The sequence below is a fragment of the Mus musculus genome, chromosome 2 (assembly GCF_000001635.26).
Source record: "Mus musculus strain C57BL/6J chromosome 2, GRCm38.p6 C57BL/6J".
Taxonomy (NCBI): Eukaryota; Metazoa; Chordata; class Mammalia; order Rodentia; family Muridae; genus Mus; species Mus musculus.
The window spans coordinates 126,431,356-126,449,637 of record NC_000068.7 but is presented as its reverse complement, the minus strand read 5'-3'; the positions used below and the strand labels follow the sequence as shown (position 1 = coordinate 126,449,637).

The 18,282-nt window shown below is 40.7% G+C and overlaps 1 protein-coding gene across 6 annotated transcripts in view; it reads left to right on the top strand.

Moving 5' to 3' along the window:
- The window catches only part of Atp8b4 (ATPase, class I, type 8B, member 4), a 179,697-nt gene that overhangs the window by 51,032 nt on the left and 110,383 nt on the right, over positions 1 to 18,282 (top strand). For all 6 annotated transcript variants that reach the window (XM_006499495.1, NM_001359975.1, NM_001080944.3 and 3 more), the window contains one exon: positions 15,693 to 15,765. In XM_006499495.1, coding sequence (XP_006499558.1) covers positions 15,693 to 15,765 — 73 coding nt within the window. The remainder of the gene's footprint in view (positions 1 to 15,692; positions 15,766 to 18,282) is intronic.

The window sequence follows — 18,282 nt, the reverse complement described above, 5'->3', positions numbered from 1 at the left end:
CCCTCCCAGGTACCCACCTATTCTCTCTCAAAGTTATGGCCCCCTTTTCTTTAATTGACTTTAATTTTTAATTAAATTTTATTTTATTTAAAAATTTTATTTATTTTATTAAATATTTTAAGTTTTCTTTATTTTTTAAAAAGATTTTTATTTATTATTATACTTAAGTACACTGTAGCTGTCTTCAGATACACCAGAAGAGGGCATCAGATCTCATTATGAGTGGTTGTGAGACACCACGTGGTTGCTGGGATTTGAACTCAGGACCTTTGGAAGAGCAGTCAGTGCTCTTACCCACTGAGCCATCTCACTAGCCCTTAAGTTTTCTTTAATTTAAATGTAATATATATCATATATGTGTATCATATATTCATATATATATGTATATGCACACACATATGTATTTACCAAATATATAAATATAACCTAATCAGTGCATATAATGTTACTTGTATGTATATCATTTTGGGACTATCTAGTGTTGAATAATCGATAGGGAAACTCTTCCTTGGGAAAGACTTTCTCTTTCTCTTAGGATCTCTTAGTTGCCTATAGCCCCATGTCTAGGGTTGGGGCCCATGAGATTCCTCCCTTCCATGTTAGCATGTTGGCATTGTCTCCATTTAGGCAGTATGTTGTTGAGGCTTCACGGTGTAGCTTCCATGACATTTTTAGGAGACACAGTCTGACATCTGACTTCCTGTTTCTCTGGTTGTTGCAATCTTTCTGGCCCATCTTCAGCCTCTCATTTCCTGAGCCTTAGGTGGGAATGTTGTATTGGAGATGTATCTATTGGGACTGGGCTCTACAACTCTGCATTTTGATTGGTTGTGGTTTCCATATTGGTCTTTATCAGTTACAAAGAGTCGTTTCCTTGATGGGAGATGAGAGCTACACTGATTGTGGGTATAAGGACAAATGTTTAGAATATAGTTGAGGATTATGCTGGCTTAGTAAGGTGGTGGCTATCAGTTGGGGCAGGTGGCACACAGTCACTTGCTTCCAGCATTTTGATCAACTGTTTGTTTGCTGGCTTGTTTCCATTCTTTAATGGATTCTGTTGCAAAGCGAAGTCTCTTTAAGGAAGAACAGAGGCATTATTAAAATTTATTACTGAATTCATTTCCAGGAAGTTTATGTGAACTCACTCTCATGTCTGAACTGATGAATGCTGTTTTCCAACAGCATCACTGTGACTTTGAGTATCAGCTTCTTAAACATCTGGCTGTTGAGTGTGGAGACCCACCTTGCACACCCCATTTCTTTCTTTGTTTTTTTCAAATTTTAGTTTTATTGCATTATGATGAGAAAAGATACATAATTTCAATTTATCTGAACATTTAACAACACATTTTGAGTAAATAGATTGACATCACATTCTTCTTTCCCTTTTGTACCCCAACTCCTTCCTGAGAGCCTCCCCTCTTCAAAACCTGCAATACCTTTCATTTTATCATACTCTTTAAAATTTATAAAGTATTTTAACAATAAAAATGAGTATTATGAAAGTTGTTTGATATAAAACAACAATCAATTGAACAGTCTTATGTAGATGCTTGTCTACAGCAATACTGAAAATACACACATTTTCTCAATATAAATTTTAAATAACTTCAAATATATTAACTGTATGATATTTTAAAATAATATATCTTTATTAGTTTTTTAAATGAACATAAATAGATAAAGTCTTTTTATTTGTTTGCTTGTTTTGTTTTTAGTAGAGCTTAAAATCTTGGCTCTTACTGTGGTACAAACACAAAATAAGAACACTTTTTGGACATTGGAGTTCATTGTAATAAAGCTGTACTTAAAGGATTTTACCTCCATAGTAGATAAGCTAAGAGCTGACCGTTCTGCTGCTCCAAGGAATGAATTGTAGGCATGAGTTTTGGATACAGATTTCCTGCTGTGGTCAAAGCTATTTGACTTGAGTGATTGTTGTCATTCTCAGCCCGCAGGGAACAGGTTACATTCATTTAAGAAATGGGCACACCCAATTTCTAGTGATTGTGTTTTCGAACACATTTATTAGCTCTTATTTATTATTTTTTTTGTGTTACTTGCCTATTTATACTCATCATTTAATACTGACCTGTATTTCTTTCTATTCTGCTAGGAAATATATTTTAAATGTTGTCTTCTAAAGGAATTCCTCCAGTGGGAAGCAATGCTGGACACTAGGATGTCACCTTGGGAATGGACACTGCTCCCATTAGCATCCTCCTTATTTCCTTTCCACAAAATAGTACAGATAAAATATATTTCTATTTTAAAACTTTCCCACCCACTTGTACTGGCTAGTTTTGTGTCAACTTGACACAGCTGGAGTTATCACAGAGAAAGGAGCTTCAGTCGAGGAAATGCCTCCATGAGATCCAACTGTAAGGCATTTTCTCAATTAGTGATCAAGGGGGAAAGGCCCCTTGTGGGTGGGACCATCTCTGGGCTGGTAGTCTTGGGTTCTATAAGAGAGCAGGCTGAGCAAGCCAGGTGAGGCAAGCCAGTAAAGAACATCCCTCCATGGCCTGTGCATCAGCTCCTGCTTCCTGACCTGCTTGAGTTCCAGTCCTGGCTTCCTTGGTGATGAACAGCAGTATGGAAGTGTAAGCCGAATAAACCCTTTCCTCCCCAACTTGTTTCTTGGTCATGATGTTTGTGCAGGAATAGAAACCCTGACTAAGACAAATTGGTACTGGGAGTGGGGTATTCCTGTGACAACCTGACCATGTTTTGGGGAGGACTGTGGAAGGACTTTGGAACCTTGGGCTAGAAGATCGGTGTTAAGTGCTCTGTCGGATGTTGTGTAGGAGCTTGGAAGATGATGTTGAGAATACTGCAGAAGATGGAGCTCTGGTGTGTGAAATTTCAGAGGGAAAATTAAAGACTTTTTTCAGGGCCATTCCTGTTTTGATTGTGAAGATTCTGTAGTTCTGGTTAGCTGGGGCTGAAGAATCAGCTGTGATTAACAAGATACCAGTACTACTAAAGCAAAAACTTTGCATTACTGGGACTATTGATGCTGGTTAGCTGGAGCTAAGAAATTAGCGGTGATTAAGAAGAGACCAGCATCATTGAGGTGACATCTTCTGGGAAGTGTTTTCTGAGAGCACAGTGGCTGCGTTCCAGATATAGCCAAAGTTGTACCTTGTGCTGTGGCTGGACTTGGTAATGTGTAAGGGTCACCCAGGTGGTACTGGTTTTGAAGACATGAAGGAGTTGAGCAGAGCAGCTGAGGCTTGGCACTGTGAGAGGCCATGGAAGGCCATTGGTGAAAGTGCAGCCTCAGTTGCAATTGATGGCCCAGGACTGAAGGGGTCATGCAGTGTTTTGGAGATGCCAGTACCATGAGATGACCACCAAGAGCAGCAGCAGCAGTGGAGTACAGGCATCTGGAGCCTAGAGGATGACGTGTGTGCTACAAAGGGCATGGCTGGAGAAGTGACCCAAGCCCTTGGAGGAGCCCAGATTGTGAGTTGGATCCCAGACATTGGATGGTTGGAGATTGACTTTTGCTTTTGATTGTGACTGTGCCCTGATATTTACCCTCTTGAAGGAAGAAACTGTTTTAGTGGAGCCCACAGTTAAGAGACTTTTAATTGTAAAAAGACTTTGGATTTTAAAAGAGATGGATATTTTAAAGAGACTGAAATTTTAAGAATATGTAAAGACTGTGGGACTTTTAAAGTTATTTAGATCTTGGGGATGAATAAGATTGTAAGGGTTGAGGCTTACTAGTGATGTTTTTGTGTGTCAAGTTGACAAGGGGTCAATTGTACTGGCTAGTTTTGTGTCAACTTGACACAGCTGGAGTTATCACAGAGAAAGGAGCTTCAGTCGAGGAAATGCCTCCATGAGATCCAACTGTAAGGCATTTTCTCAATTAGTGATCAAGGGGGAAAGGCCCCTTGTGGGTGGGACTATCTCTGGGCTGGTAGTCTTGGGTTCTATAAGAGAGCAGGCTGAGCAAGCCAGGTGAGGCAAGCCAGTAAAGAACATCCCTCCATGGCCTGTGCATCAGCTCCTGCTTCCTGACCTGCTTGAGTTCCAGTCCTGGCTTCCTTGGTGATGAACAGCAGTATGGAAGTGTAAGCCGAATAAACCCTTTCCTCCCCAACTTGTTTCTTGGTCATGATGTTTGTGCAGGAATAGAAACCCTGACTAAGACACCACTCTTTGCCACTGAAAGCCTCTGGCTGGTGTAGTCTTTGTAGGACCACCTCTGGCCACACCAGAACACTGGCCTTTACATAACTACAGCGTGATCTCTCTTTCTAGCCCTCCATCCACAGGGGTTCCCTCATGTACCACCCTAGGTAGACATCTTCCCAGTGCAGTTCTAGGCAGGTAGAATGGTCACTAGAGTCTTTGTGTGATGCTGTGGCAACGGCCAGTGCTGCCACAGCTCACACGCACATGGTGAAGTCAGTCTTCTTCCGCATTCCTTCTTGTCAGCCTCTTCAGATCTGGCTGATACCACGTTGGGTTTCTCCCTGGCTGGGGTCAAGCTCGGCCAATAGTGAGTGCTCTGTATTTGTGGAATTCAGTAAAATACACTTACTTTTTTCAGCTATCAGGGTGCATTCAGAGACAGATTATCTCACAGGCACCGGAGACTGAGAAGAATTGTAATCTATCTTGTAGGAGATACAGCTTGACTCTCTGAAGTGAATTCTTTATTTTAAAAACCAAACAAACAAACAATGCTTTTATTCTCTAACCTGGTATGGTTTGTGTTTTAACCATCCACCCTGCCCCTCACTTCTTGCTCTTCCTTGTATTATCTCTGTTATAATGTCACAGGGTCTTGCCAGCAAGAATAGTTATATGAAACTATTTCTCACCTTTACTCCAGAGCTAAATAAGTACACGACATGCATGTCTACATACATAGCTACTTCACTTAAATCTCTACTCAGCAAGTATCTCCCAAACTCACAGGATGCTAGGCGTGGTTCTATATGTTAAGAATATAGAAACAAGAAACCAGACACAGCCTTAGCTGTGTAAATTTCCAGAGGGAAAGACAGTTTAATGGTTTAATGTAATTTCAGGTTTCCTATGCCCAGTGGGAGGCGCCACACCCATGCACATGTGGTCAGCACCAATTGGACTTAGGGCATTAGTTACTGGGTTGAATGCCCTGGGAGGGAGTTGGAAGTAGATCACTAGTGCAGTGAATATAATGGCCTCTTGCTAGAAGTAGGATTTGTCCCAGATTGGAAATGATCTGGGTGATCGTAAGGTCTCCATCAAGGTGGGGAAACTGGGATAAAATGGAGTTCTGAGAGACAAACAAAAGCCAGCTATTGTGTTTATATTTTAGACAGGGTCTTGTTCTATAGCCCAGGCTGATCTTGAGTTCACTATGTAACCTAGGCTGGACTCAAACTTGTGGTTATCCTCCTGCTTTAGTATCCCAAGTGGTGGCACTACAGGCCTGAGCCACTGTGCTCAGTCAAGAGCCAATTCTTATAGGAAAGAGTGAAGAATGCCAATTTCAGTTGTATGTTATATGTCAGGAGAGGCCATGGAGGCTTTTCACAGGAAAATTGTAGGTATAATACAGAAATTTCTCTGGTTGCAGCATAGATACTGGACACAAGAGGAAGATAAGTTATGTCCAGGTGAGATGGCAATGTCATAGACTTTGGTTGTGTCAGTGAAGGCTTTAAGCATAAGTAGGTTTGTCTGTCTATCTATCAATCTATCTAATTATCTATCATCTATTATTGATATATCACCTATCCTCTATTTACCTATCATCTATCTTTCTATATATCGATTAATCATCTTTTCCATGTTTCAAAAACCAACCAATAAATCTATAAAGCATCTATTTATGTATATTTTATTTACCTGTCAATTAACTATACTTATCAATTATCTCTATCATCATCATCACCATCTATTTTTCTTTGTTGGGGTTTCAAACACACAGACACATAAATAGAACAGTACAGTGAATCTTTACCTATATATTACCTCTTGATAGCTGTCATCAACTTCTTGATATTTTGTGTTTATCCTCATGTTTTATGATTTTTTAAAAAATCCTTTTCCTTCATCTATCTATCTATCTATCTATCTATCTATCTATCTATCTATCTATCTATCTATCTAATGTAAGTACACTGTAGCTGTTTTCAGACACAATAGGAAGAGGGCATCGGATCTCATTGCAGATGGTTATGAGCCACCATGTGGTTGCTGGGAATTGAACTCAGGACCTCTGGAAGAGCAGTCAGTGATCTTATCTGCTGAACCATCTCTCCAGCCCACATTTTGTGTTTTTTAATGATTTAATTATGTATGTATGTGCGTGTTTGAATAAGTATATGCATATGTGTGTGTATGTATATATGGGTATGCCAGAAAAGGGCATTGGATCCCTCAGTACTGTAGTTAGACCTGTAAAAATATATTTATATTTATTTAAATATTTTAATTTATTCAGATTATTTTAATTATTTATTTAAAATATTTTTAAAAATATATTTACCCATGATTCTATATACTTACCAAACTAGCAGTAATTCTATATATCATCTAATACTCATACTTTTAGACATGTTTTAAAGGTAATAATGAAAGGATACAGTATTTGTTTGGATGTGCATGAGCATCCAGTGTGTGTGATCAGGAGTTCATAGCTCATTGCTGAAGCCCTGAGATGAGAAATGAGGGGAAGAAACATGCTGTGGTGATGTTAGTGGCTGCTTCATCATTTTTTCCCCAAGACTGTGAAACCAGAGGTCTGTTGAGAAATTCATTCATTCTGTAGAGGTGAAGAATGCTGGAAGTTACTAAGGGTTCAAAGCCAAATATAAAGTTGAAAGCATCTGAGCACCTAGGGTAACAGTGAGGGAGTCCAAAATTCAAAGAAGATAGGAAGAGCCCACTAAGGATCTCTGTGTGTGTTAGTCATCTTCTATTGTTGTGATAGAATACAGGAGAAAAGAAAATTAAAAGACAGAAAGGGTTATTTTAGTCCAAGGTCAGTTGACTCCATTGTTTTGGGACCTGGAGTGAGGTTCAGACAATCTTGACAGGGTACATGCAGGATGAGACTGATCACTTTGTCACTGAGAAGCAAAAGTAGGGCAAGGGTTATGGTCTGGATCCTAATTGTCTCCTCAAGATGCTCCCTCAGTGGTCTAGCTTACTCTTATAAGGTCTCATGAATCAATTTCCTCACTTCTCAGTGGTACCACAGGCTGTGGCCAACCCTTTAACAGTGGGTCTTTGGTGACTGCTTTGAAAGCACAGCAGTATAACTAGTAAGTAAAATAAAGCTAAGGGCAGTCAACTGTGATGAATAAGACAGACATGGGGACTGACCACACAGTGTCACTAGAGAGTCTGTGATTGGACTGGGGACACATTCCCCATGGGAGGAAACCCAGGTGGCCAGCACGCACACACAGGGAGCACAAATGGCCCTTTCAAAGACTTAAGATAGAAATCAGCTTGTTGTCCTTATGATGAAGTGCCCCGTGACAATAAACACAGTCACAGCTATTAGTTAATGGTTGTTCAGTGGCAAATTCAAGTGTATGTTTTGTGATCCTGCAACATGCACGCTTTTTAGTTCAATTTTACATAATTTCTGTCAAAAGTAGGAAGCCAATACTTTATCCTTGCAAAGTTTAAGAAATAAAAAAAAATTCCAGCTTCTAATCCACATTAAACAGAATTTCCTATTTTCAGGTAATCAAGATGGCCCCTGTGATGTTACCCTCTGCAGGCGGAGGCCTTTAGTGACGTTTTCTAGTTTTTGTTTAAATGATTTGTTATGATTTGTTGTCCATACCCTGGAGACATGAGCTTGAACTCTGTTTCTTCTCATAACAGAGGTGCTGAGGATACAAAGCGGATGGTCCAGTGGGAGGGAGAATTATCTAGAGATCACCAGCCATGTGATTTATCTCGGCAGTGCTGAGAGAAATGCCAATGATGTAATGGTTGAAGGCTCAGGGAAAAAGATATTTTACTTATGACCATAAGTAAATCCTGATTGAAGTCATGGTTCTGAGAAGACAAGTCTGGAGGGATCAGAATAATAAAGACCAGGCATATGCTTTTCCGATGAGCTCACTGTACATGGGGGCAGGACACTTGGAATATCTTGAGGACTGAAAGTTAATATATCCCTTATTAGACAGTCCCTCGGCTCTATCAATTTTTCTCGCTGGGCTACTGATGACAAACGCGTGGCAAACACTTTACTAGTGAAGTCATTGTTTGAAAGTGCAGGTACTCTTCATTGCGGGCTGGAAGAGTATCCATGCTTTCCAGGTATTAGAAGACAAAGATGATTTACTTGTGTCTGTTTAGGAACCAGATTTATATTTCCCACTATTTCCTAGGTTATTTGGTGAATATAGTTGTTGCTAATAGCCCTTGTAGCCCTGGTACTCAGCATGATGTCTAGCTTACAGTGATTATTCTGGCCATAGAAGGGTGGTCTTGAATTCATTAATGGAGGATGACATCACATGTAGTCTTGGTGGTCACTACTCAAAAATTTCACCCATATGTTATCCTGTTTCTGAGGAGTTAACAGGATAGGCATCACAGTTTATTTTAAAGTGGATTAATTTTTTTCTTAGAAACTAAACTAAACTTAGAACTAAATCTGACTGTAGATCTAATAAGTGGCAGGGCTCATAATCTCTTGGGGTTACTTTTACTTAGGCTTTGTTTTAAGAAATTAAAGGTGTTGTTTCCAGAAACGTTAGGTCCCAAGAGCAGAGCAAACCATATCAGACCACCGAGCGGTGCTTTGTATCATCACTGCTGGGATTTCACATTTCTACTTAACACTTTTCATATATAAATCTATAATATATAATCTGCTTGTCTGATAGCTCTCAAAAATTTAGTTAAGACTGTTATCAGAGGTAATAGAAAATGCAATACCGGTCCTTTATCCTGGAATTACAACATTCAGAGCTCTTTCCCGAGAGATGTGTCAATCACTTCTTGTTCGCTGATGCCTGTGGCTGTGCTGTCAAAGGATTCTGTCTGAGCAGCTCTGCTTTGTCTGGTCAGTCTAGGGCATTTCCCTCAGTGTTAACGCATGCTAGTAAAGACAATAATATTCCTCTGAAATGAGTTTGATTTCCTTATGGCCTTATTATGGATTAATCGGATTTATGGAAGGTAGAGGGGCTCTGGAAATATTGATTCAGAGAAGTTTCTTTTGTATAACATTTGGTAGCTTTATTATTCAGGCAGAACTAATAAGTGAAGGCATCCGCTGGCTTCCAAAAGGTAAGGCTTGATATTGTCTGCATGCTTCTGCCTCTGAATAGTACCCAGTAGGACTCAAGAACCAGGCAGGACATCTACGTGGCTGGTTGCTCTTCTCAGCAATGTGTTAAACCATCTGCACCATAGCACTACAACTTTTACTTTTCTCTGCTTTTCCTTTCCTCCATCCTTGGTAAACTCAGTGGGAAAGCCCTTCAGCTGCTGACCATGGTGACCCGCTCATGTGGTTTTCGCCACGGTGTGGCTAAGAAAAGGGGACAAAAAGGAGGGATGTATCCGTTTTCTTCAAAAGAAGTAGATTGCAAAGATACGAGTGTCAGGTTCATTCTCAGCGTTATGAGGCCTCACACATCAGTATAATTATAGTGGCTTGAGGCAGGCCAAGCTATCCATTTTATTCTAGCTCATCTCTGACAGTGCTGGGGTTGAAAAGAATCAGAGCCGTCTGCTATCTAGTGAGCATCTATGTCAGGAGACCATGGCTGCATGATATCCTCCGACCAGATGGTGTTGAATACTGGGACTGTGCACCATCACCTTGCTTAAATCCTTCCAGCTTTTCAGGGCCCACTCTCCTTTTAAGCAGGTAGGATATGCTTAACACAGAAAGAAAAGTAAATAAATGGATGCAGAGTTATATGGTATGACTTTTATAGCCAAAGTTGGGTTCTAGGTGAAGCCTTGTCACTTACATGTAATCCAAAGAAAGCTTTCATGGGGCTAGAGAGATGGGCCAGGGGTTAAGAGCATTGGCTGCCCTTCTTGAGGACCTGGGTTTAATTTCCAGAACCTACGTGATGGCTCACAACCACCTGTGACTCCAGTTCCAGGGGACCCAGTGCCCTTCTTTGGCCTCCTTGGCCATTGTATAAATGTAGTACACAGATATACATGCAGCCTGAACACCTACACACATAAAGTAAATCAAAAGAAGGATTTATTATTTGTTTTGCAACAAATTGACCTATAAATGTCAACTTATGTAATAATGAGAAACCAAGCTGTTTGACTGGGTACAGGGTGGATATGAAGCATTGCCATCTCTCTGGTTCCCTGAGTTTCCATTCACCAGTGGCAACTGCTCAAGCGTCTCTGGAATGCCTTCATGGAGGCTTTCAAGGCTTGAGTGATGGCTAGTTTTTATTAAATTAATATAAACTAGCATCCCCTGGAAGGAGGGAAGAACTGTTTTCATCAGACTGGTGTGTGGGTGAGTCTGCGGGAACATCTTATTGATTAATGATTGATATGGGAGGGCCCATCCTATTGTGGGCAGTGCCATATCTAGACAGGTGGTCCTGGGTTATATAAAAAAGCTGGCTGAACAAGCCTTGGGGGTCCACCCAGGACCAGCATTCTCCCAGTGGTCTTTGTTTTAGTTCATGCCTTTAGTGAAGGAAGTGTAAGATAAAACAAATCCTTTTCTCCCCAAGTGTTTGGTCATGGTGTTTATCATAGCAATAGAATCAAACTGGAAGTATGTTAAAATATGTGTGTAAGCAATGACCAGCATGGCAGATAACCCTAAGGGTACAGAAGTGACATATATACCTTGGCAGGAACCAACAGCTCTCTAGGTCCTGCTCAACAAAAGGAAAATTGTCTCTAGCACTAGAAACCTGCCAGCTACCCAGGACTAGTGAAGCCATGGATCCTGGAGGAGACTTACAACCACCACTTTATTAAACCACCACAGGCCTTAAATATACTGTAATACTTGTCCATATACCCACAGAGAAGTGTAGTCTTCACTCCTCCTCAAGGAAATTTCTCTTCGCAAAAAATGGAGACCATTACAGAAAACCACAGTCAAATGCCCAGTTGAGAGCCCAAGGCAATGGAAATATCTATAATACAACTTTCCCACCTAAGGCTCAGGGAACACTGAAGAAGAGAGGAGTTGTTTGTAAGAGCCAGGAGATTAGGTCGTCTGCTGTGAGACTGTGTCTCCTAGGAATGTGAGACCCATAAAGTCTCACCAACATGGCTGCCTAAACAGGAGCTAAACAAGGATGTCACTCATAGACATGCTAACACGGACAGGGGAAAGCTCACACAGCCTCATTGGTACATGAAGAACTGCAGGCTACTAAGGAATACCAGAGTAGGAAATGCTGTCTTCCCAGAGAAGAGCACAGCAACTGCTTATCCAAAACCAAGTGCTCAGTCCCGAAAAACATACATGTGAGTAATGCTACACAGTCTGAGCATACATGTGAGCAATGCTAACATAACATACATATGAGTAGTGCTAACATAACATACATGTGAGTAATGCTACACAGTCTGAGCAGGCTTTATTTAGGAAAATGTATGCATGTACATATACACATACATATACTACATATGCATATATATATATGCGTGTAATAACAATTATGGAAAAGAGAGATTATGAATTTGAAAGAGAACAAGGAAGGGGGTCTATTTGGAGGAAATAAAAGGAAGGGAGAAATAATATAGCAAAATCTCAAAGAAGAAAAGAAAATTTAAAAAGAAAAGCTTGTGTAGGAACACCCTTGTCTCAACACCTGGATCCTACCACATAGGTGTGGGTCTAGACACACCTCTTTTAGCCTAACAATGGAAATGAGATCCTGTTTCATGTCAGTGCATACAGACCCATCATCATCTTCTTTTGGTTACATTATTCTTCTGAATATGCATGTAGTACAGTTAATTCTGCTGAATACATATAATCTGTGATAAGTAAGCATTCCATGGTAATATTTGTAGTTTCTAACTGGTTTCTGTAAGTAATGCTGCAATGAACCCCCTTGTATACTCATGTTTAAACTCCCATATAATCAGCTCCTTAAAGAGGGATGCCTATATCAAAGTGTATGGGCATCTGAATTTTATATAGATATTTCAAATAGAGTAAATATTCTAACTTCTGTGAACCCCAGGGTCCTGTATGATCTGAGTGGAAGCAGGATCCAGCTCATGCATGGTCATGAGGATTAAGGGAGATAAGATAAATATTAATAGTCTTACTACATGAGACAAATCTAGATGTAAAACTATTTACATTCAAATAGACTAATAAGCTGTAAAGTTTAGTATCCTGCATCCCAAGTATCACAAAGGATGTGCTTACACATAAAATAATTTGCTGTATCTGAAGCTCAAATGCAATGGAGTGTCATTTGTATTTTATCTATGACTCCCCACGTGAAAGAATCTGTGCTCAGGGGTGCAATAAGTAGGTACTAAAAAAATGTGGATTGCTAGAATTCATGTTGTATGTTTAGGGAAATGGTAATATTTAATAAATGTTCTTTTTAGAAATATTGGTTTTTTTTATTCCTTAATTTAGTTAGCAGTCATTCAAGAAGATATATTGAATGGCATCTGACCTAGGCAGTTGCTTAAGTTCCGATGATACAGTGCTGAATAAAAGTGTCTCTGATCAGGAGATATGTCTGTATTTCCTAGTGCTGGCATATGCTGCATACTAACGGAACCAAGCTTAGTGTGAGAGGGCTGATCGGCTAATTAAGGGAGAACAATTACATTTTCCTTCTCTAGTATTCTTTTTCTCCTCGGCAAATCCCCCCTCTTCTGCCCTGGAGTTAGTATCACTAATGGGAAACCGGAAGCATTCTTTTGGTCCCTTTTACCATCGAAACTTCTGCCCTTTAGCTTCAGTCATGGGTCGGAGTCTTGCTTATGGGAAACTCTGGAGCCAAGAGTGCGGTGCAGTACTGCTGGATGCTATTTCAATCTTAGGCTTGAAAACCCATGGAGTTTCCAGCTAAGTCTCCAGCCCTCAGCATACTGTGTCTTTGCCAGAGAAAGTAAGTACAGACCAAGTCATAACAGGTTTTGGGAGAAGTTGCCATCACCCCCTTTAGTTAAACTCTACTCCCCATGTTCTGAAGGGTGGGGTGTCCTGAGTGGTTCCCTACACCTTGTCTACTTGTTATGGTTCTTAAATGCCACCTGTTTCATGGGATCTTCTGGATCTAAATGTTGTGACTTTTTTTTTTTTAATTTTGGATTATTTTTGGATTATTTTACTAAGGTAAAGGAGATGTTATTATCCCATCTGTTTTAGAAACATCTGGTTCAAGGAAGACCTAACTAGATCGTATCTAAGTATATGGTGATTGGGAGAATGGAGCCAAATCTTGAATTCTGAGAATCTCAGAGCAATTAAGTCAACTTATTTCAGAAAACTAATAGGTTACAACTCCTATGCATTTGGAAGGGAACAACTAGGTTGAACAATGTCAACTCCTTGGGGTTGTGTTGTTTTCACAGTGCACAGGCTATCTGGTGTCTCCTCAGCAGAGCCCGGATGCAGGATCCCTTGAGACAGGAGCCTGGGCACCTCTGCAACATGCACACAGTCACAGCCGGGAGCACCAGTACCCACTGCTTCAGCTGCCACACGAGCTGAAATCTCACAAATCCATCAATACTTTGAGGATGATCTTTTAAGCAAATCTCTTCCCTAAGCTGCAGGGGACATTGCATTGCTCTCGGTAGTGGTGGCAGCAGAAAGGACAAAGAAAAGAGCTGGGTTCAGAACACAGTAATTTTGACCGTTTGTGAGTGTCCATTGATTTTTGCTTATTTGGTAGCAATGACCCTTAGTGTATATTGGATACATGTCCAAGTTTCTATCTGAGTAATGTTGTATGTATTTTGTAAGATAGAATAAAAACAACAACAACAACAACAACAACAAGACAATGTGCAAAGCCCTACACTTCCGTTGGCACTATACACATTGATTCTTGCGTAGCAGCTTAAATAGAGGATGCATGAAGACCTCTCACAAAGCCCACGGTTTTCCAATGACCCCAGGCACCTTATCTGCAAAAACTCTAATAGCAAGCATGGAGTTGCGTTTTTCCCCATCTAAAGAAGTCTACTTTGTGTTTCTTCATAAGACTCTAAGTCTATCCCAGTCTTACGTTATAAGGGGTATGCTCTCTTCTTGTTGGGGCTCTGCCACTTGTCTGGCAGAAGTGTCTGCTAGTTCGTGGTGTAGGTTGTTTCAGAGGGAGTTGGGTGAGGCTATGCTCTCAGGGGGAGGTAGCACTTACAGTTTCCTGTGGATTCTTACAGAGGGTATAGCATAGAAGTAGGAGGTGTAGAATTTCAAAACAAAACTTAAGGTCGTCTTAGCTTCCCAAAACAGACTTTCGATAGGGACCCCAGAACATTTCAGTAGCAATGTAATAACCATAAGCTACAGAAGGAGTCCTTCCCCACTCCATCATATCTCCAGAAGACAGTCCCTGAGAGATGCCACTGATGTCCAAGGGAGGTGTTCCCAGGAGAAATAACAATACCCGGTACCTTAAAGAGGAAGACAAGTGAGGGTCACAAGCCTTCCTGTTTTCTCAGCACACTGAGCTAGACAGAACACTGAAAAGTATGGTACTGAAAAAAAACATCAAATTTTGGCTAGAGATAAAAATGCTGCAGCTGAGAAACTTCCAGAACAACATGTACTTGGATCTGCATTAAAGAACAGTTCTTTGAGCCTTTTAGCCAAATGACCCAGCAGGGTTGATAGTGTGAGGCAGATTTCACAGATGTATAAATATTTAAATCTATTTTCCATCCTATAAAGCAAGTAGATGGGGCTAGTTTTGAAAAGCCTCACAGCAGAATTCACCTGGCTGCCTTGACTTACTGGGGACACCTATCTTGCTCTAGCATCCTTCGTCTCAAAGGAGGGGTTTCTAAGAAGCAGGATGAGAACTATCAGTGTTGAAAGCAAAGCTGGTTTACATTTCATGGAGTTTATGAAGGCAGGGTCCATCCGTTGTCACAGTATCCAGCCGCTGGTCATCTGTTTCTGTAAGGCCTGTCTGGCCCTGGGCAACCCTGACTCACTTGTAACTCCGCGGCTAGACCCAATAGCGCAATCGCCTTTCATCGCAACCCTTTCTGATCTTGCTGGAGAGTGGGCATGGGATACCATTACAAACACAACCTTCAAAGAAAGCTTGCAGCTTGTTGATCTCTGAGCTGCTGGCTTAGCCTGTCAGATGCCACCCCAGTCACATGGCTTCTGAGAGAGAGTCGTGCTGTTCCGGTACTTACTAGCTGAGAGACCGAGGAGGACGTAGCTAGCTGGGTCTTTTGAGAGACCACAGCGGCTGTATAAAAGTGGCATCGAGTTGGGATCATGGCATTTCACAGACCCTCAGCCAAGAGTTCGGCATCTTGACCTTTGTCTACCTGTGTCACTGCTCACTGAAAATCTACAGACAAATCATTTTACGTCTCTAACACCCACACTCTTTGTTGGTTGTGAATTCATCCTTTAATTTCCCGTCTTCTCAAAGTCTCACCTGATTCTTCTAGTCTGTCATGTGCTTATGGTTATTTCTCTTGACTCTACTTTTTATTCTACTCCACTAGTGAGCAAAATATTTCTGTTCTCTTCTCAGACTGCAGAATGAAAAATGGATGAATGTTAAAGTTGGAGACATCATTAAATTAGAAAACAACCAATTTGTCGCTGTGAGTATTCAAATTATATGACTTGATCATAGATTAGAATAACACACATTGAAGCACTGGCAAATTTAGTAAACCCACAAGATTCTAGAGTAACCAAGGAGGGATCACCATTATATATTAGTACAAATTCTTAGTTATAGATACTTTAAAAGAGTGACTTTTGGTGACACAGTGACTTGGATAGTGCAGAGAGGTTCTTTCTTTCTGCTCTCTGAAAAAACTCCCAGAAACGCAGAAACAATCTAAGTCAATGTGTGAGTTATTTTTATAAATAAGAGTTTAAAAAATGTTGAGTACCCTAAAAAAGGTTTTCATACATTTAGAATGTTATTTCTTAGTGCTGCAATTAGTGTTTTTAAACTGCACCACATTTGAAGAAAGCACACTAAAGGTAAATATATGTTATGATTCTAAATTGAAAAAATGTGAATTAGTGAGTTTTTGAACATCAAATGCATTATAATTTATATTTGTAAACAACTAATGTTGTGGTTTCTTAAAAATCAATTCAGCCATTGAAATGTAAACAGGGAACCACAGTTCAAGTTAAATTTAAGGTGATACAAATGTTGCAGATCAGAAACTAAAAATTCAAATTATTATAGTGATTTTTATGTATTAGGTCATTTATGAAAATTTTTGTGTTGTATGCTGAATCAAGTTGTATTCTTTATTAAATTTGAGATATTTTATGATGGAAAAATATGGCCCTAAAATCTCTTTAAAAGAACAACAACCCAGTTGGGAGTGCTTGACATTCAACCTCAGAATCGCCCTTCTACTGCCGTACCATCTATGTGCTCCAAGTGCAGAGGAGCATGCGCAAAGAGCATGCGTGAAGGAGCTTCCGGGTAGACAAACCATTTGCAGATGAGTTCACACTTCAAGTGGCTAATTCTCTGGCAACCCTAAGATTTTGGAAATTAGCCGGGAACCCAAACAAAACTAAGCAAGATGTTGTCAGGACACCCAAAGCAGGTCTCAAAGTGCCTGTGTGGTTTGGGCCCCTTGGAGACTCGGGATGGTCTGCCAGGTTCTCATTTATAATCAATTTACTTTTATTTCATGTGACTTAAATGACACGTCTGGCTTATTTTCCACTCATTAAAGATTAGGAACATGACAGTAGGAGGTAGCACCTGTCAAAGAACACCCTGTGTAGGTGAGAATGAGGTAGATTGTTAAAGGACCTGGCCGGAAGTCAAATGTCTGTTTACTGTCGGCAGTGCCTTCTGTGAAATAAGTCCCAGGAGGCAACTATAAGAATGCGTTTTGAATTCTAATTGTTCTAAATTCAAATGCCTGGTATGTGGTTCCCACATTGGACACAACAGATATCAGGGTACCAAGGCTCACAATCCTCTCATCTTTCTGATGGAGGGATGGCACCAAACCCACACTCTCAATACCTTAGAGCCCTTCACTCTCTTCCCGCTCTGGCAAAGTACAAGCAAGACTCTTTGGTCCACAGTCCCAAAGCTCAGGCTCTGACTGTGTCATCAGTGAAGAGTTAACGAAACCTTCCCGTTATCCTCTGCCCGACTCCTGCTTTTTGGTTCAAGAGAAGAAAAGGATCCACAAATCCTCAGAGGCACCACAGTGCCTCTTAATCAAGAAGCACTTCATGCAAGGTTTCTATGTGCAGCTACTCCACACTAGGAATAGTTTCCGAGGCAAGCAAAGCTTTTTCACATGAAGGGCTGTGATTGGCAGAGAGGACTGGTGTGGTTCCCTGCTGCCTGGAGGCAGGACCTGCCCGTGGGCCTTATGTCCCTATAGAGACAGTCACAGATCTCTAGAAAAGACCCATTTAGGACTTTTTATTCTGGAGTAGGCCTTAGGAAGCCCACGTATGAAGATAATGACCACAGGCTAAGACTATGCCACATACCAATATTACAATCCACTTGCTATGGGTTAACTAGCTTACTGCTCATCTTGACCCAGTGAGGACAGTTTATGGACTGTTTCATTATTTCCACCTCGTAGACGGTAAGACAAAGGCAGACTCTCTTCAAATAGCTTGCTAGTGGAGAGCCAAGAGTTGAATCAGGAGCTCTCACTCTGACCCTAACTCCTCAAGCGCTATAGTCTGTTTTTCTCAGAACAGTTGCTTTTAGTCGGGGTTCCTGAATAGGAAACTCCAGGCCTGGCAATTGGAAATCAAACGATTTGTTGTGTCTTCGTTTTAGTGCATCTCTATCTGTTCAAAGTTAGAACTTTCAATCCATTTATACCTGTTTATCAGTAAATTCTGGACAAGAACTAACACACCTCCTTGTCTCACCCTTCCTCCCTCCCTTCCATCTTCCCCCTCTAACTCCTTCCCCCGCTTCTGTTAATTCAAGAGCACAGAATTTGGAGCTGAATTCTAGACCTCCAAATGTTGTAATTCATGTCACAATGAGGTCAGCATGCATTAGGAGAACCTCACAAGCTTGCTGGAAACACATTAGAGTTCTCTGTTACCAACCACCCTTTTCTCATTCTTTTATAAACAAGTTTTTTTTTCCTGTG